Genomic DNA, 1,743 nt, shown 5'->3' on the forward strand with positions numbered 1-1,743 from the left:
AACATCTAATAGATTTAAATATGAATCTAGCTAATTAATTTAATTTTATCTTTATCTTTTTTTTCTTTCTTTTCTGTTTAATCACCAAAAAAATATATGTTGCCTGCATCTATTAGCTTATATTTTTTTAAAAATTAATATCATGACACTAGGAAAATTAATGAAAGCAACATACATCTCAAAATCCATATATAAAATAAGAAAAATATGAATGAGGTGAAGAAACTGATGTGAGAAATTAAATTAGCCACTGTTTGGTAGTGGTGCAAGCTTTCCATTAAACTTGCAAGTGCTAAAACACAAATAACAACAACAACAATAATATTAATTGATTAGCACAAGTGAAGAAGGAACAACATAAGAGGGGGTACGTTAAAGCTAGACGCCAGTTACATATCCAAAAAAGCTAATAACAACAATAAAAATTAAACCCTAGCTAAGAATAAAATATTAATTATGTTGTTTTGTCTTGAGAAGGTGATGAACGAAGAAGAGAATGAAGTAGTAATTAAGGTCTTAATCGAAGCCTCTTAGCTCGATATATAGCTTGTTTGGTATAATAATATTCAAGGGAAGTCAATTCCCGAACCTTAATCCTCTAAGCACTGATGATCATATAAAGTTGGTGATGATCGATGTGCAAAGAAGGGTTCATGCAATAAGGTGCGCTCTTGACTTCTCCCCCCATTTCCTTAGCTTGTTTTGTGTATAAGCCGAACTTCCCAAACATACACCTTCCTCCATCATTTCTCCAAAATGCAATGCACCCCCCATTTTCCTTCTTCTAATACAACTGCATATCAAGGTTTAAACCAAACACATTAATTCACGCTCCCAATTTGATATATCATGTACATTGTTAGAAAACTTAAGTGTATATCATTATATTATATACACACAAACCTTAAATTTAACATATGACCATAATATATCTCACTCAAACACTAGTTTCCAAGACCAAAAAGGGACAATAACACTAAGAATGAACCGTATAAATCATGAATTAGGTTTCATCAATGTTTTGTTGATCATATTAGTGACGAATTTAGAAAATAGGACAAAAATGATATAAGAAATAACATGGATTAGAATTCCTCTAAGAAAAAATCTAGGGGCAGCACTTTTATTAAAATTTGGCCAGCACTTAACTATCAAAAGAAAAGTGAGTAATTTCACATCATTAGATGTAATTTTATACCATTAAAAACACTAATAATAATTAATTAATAGTTACAAATTACAAAACTTGCTGCCCCTAACACTCCTCTTGGTGAAATTATGAACCAAAAAGTGTAGAAAAAGATTGTGATTTTATTTTTGTTATGTGGCGTAAATTAGGTGAGAAATATAATGCAAGTTGATACCATAGGTTTTCTTTATGAAGGAGCTTCTCCAGATAAAGAAGCCTTAATTCTCTCAACAGTGCAAGCAATAAGGTTGTTAACAGTGGCAACAGAACCAAGAGACAGCTTGGCGGTTGGAACGGAATCAACCAGTATTTGAAACGCAACGGTTAAGAGAGAACCACCATGTCCACCGGCTTCGCTACCTCCGTCGGGCGTTGTCCCGTCCGGAAGAATAGCGAAGCCAGAAGGAAGAAGCGCCACATAGTCAGGATCTCCTCCATTCAGAACCACATTCATGGCAACAATGTCCACTGGGGCATAGATCACAAATGACCCAGTTGAATCCGTGCAACTCTCTTGCAATATCAACATGTTACTCTGGCTTGAATTCGCACTC

General features: G+C 34.0%; 1 protein-coding gene across 3 annotated transcripts in view; it reads right to left on the minus strand.

The window, feature by feature from the left end:
* The window catches only part of LOC107613547 (homeobox-leucine zipper protein HDG2), a 6,960-nt gene continuing 5,448 nt past the window's right edge, over window positions 232-1,743 (minus strand). For all 3 annotated transcript variants that reach the window (XM_021108770.1, XM_016315596.2, XM_021108771.1), the window contains 2 exons: window positions 1,365-1,742; window positions 232-793 (listed from right to left, as the gene is read on the minus strand). In XM_021108770.1, the coding sequence (XP_020964429.1) occupies window positions 1,377-1,742 (366 nt within the window). In that variant the 3' untranslated portion in view covers window positions 232-793; window positions 1,365-1,376. The remainder of the gene's footprint in view (window positions 794-1,364; window position 1,743) is intronic.

This window comes from Arachis ipaensis, chromosome B08 (assembly GCF_000816755.2).
Source record: "Arachis ipaensis cultivar K30076 chromosome B08, Araip1.1, whole genome shotgun sequence".
NCBI lineage: Eukaryota > Viridiplantae > Streptophyta > Magnoliopsida > Fabales > Fabaceae > Arachis > Arachis ipaensis.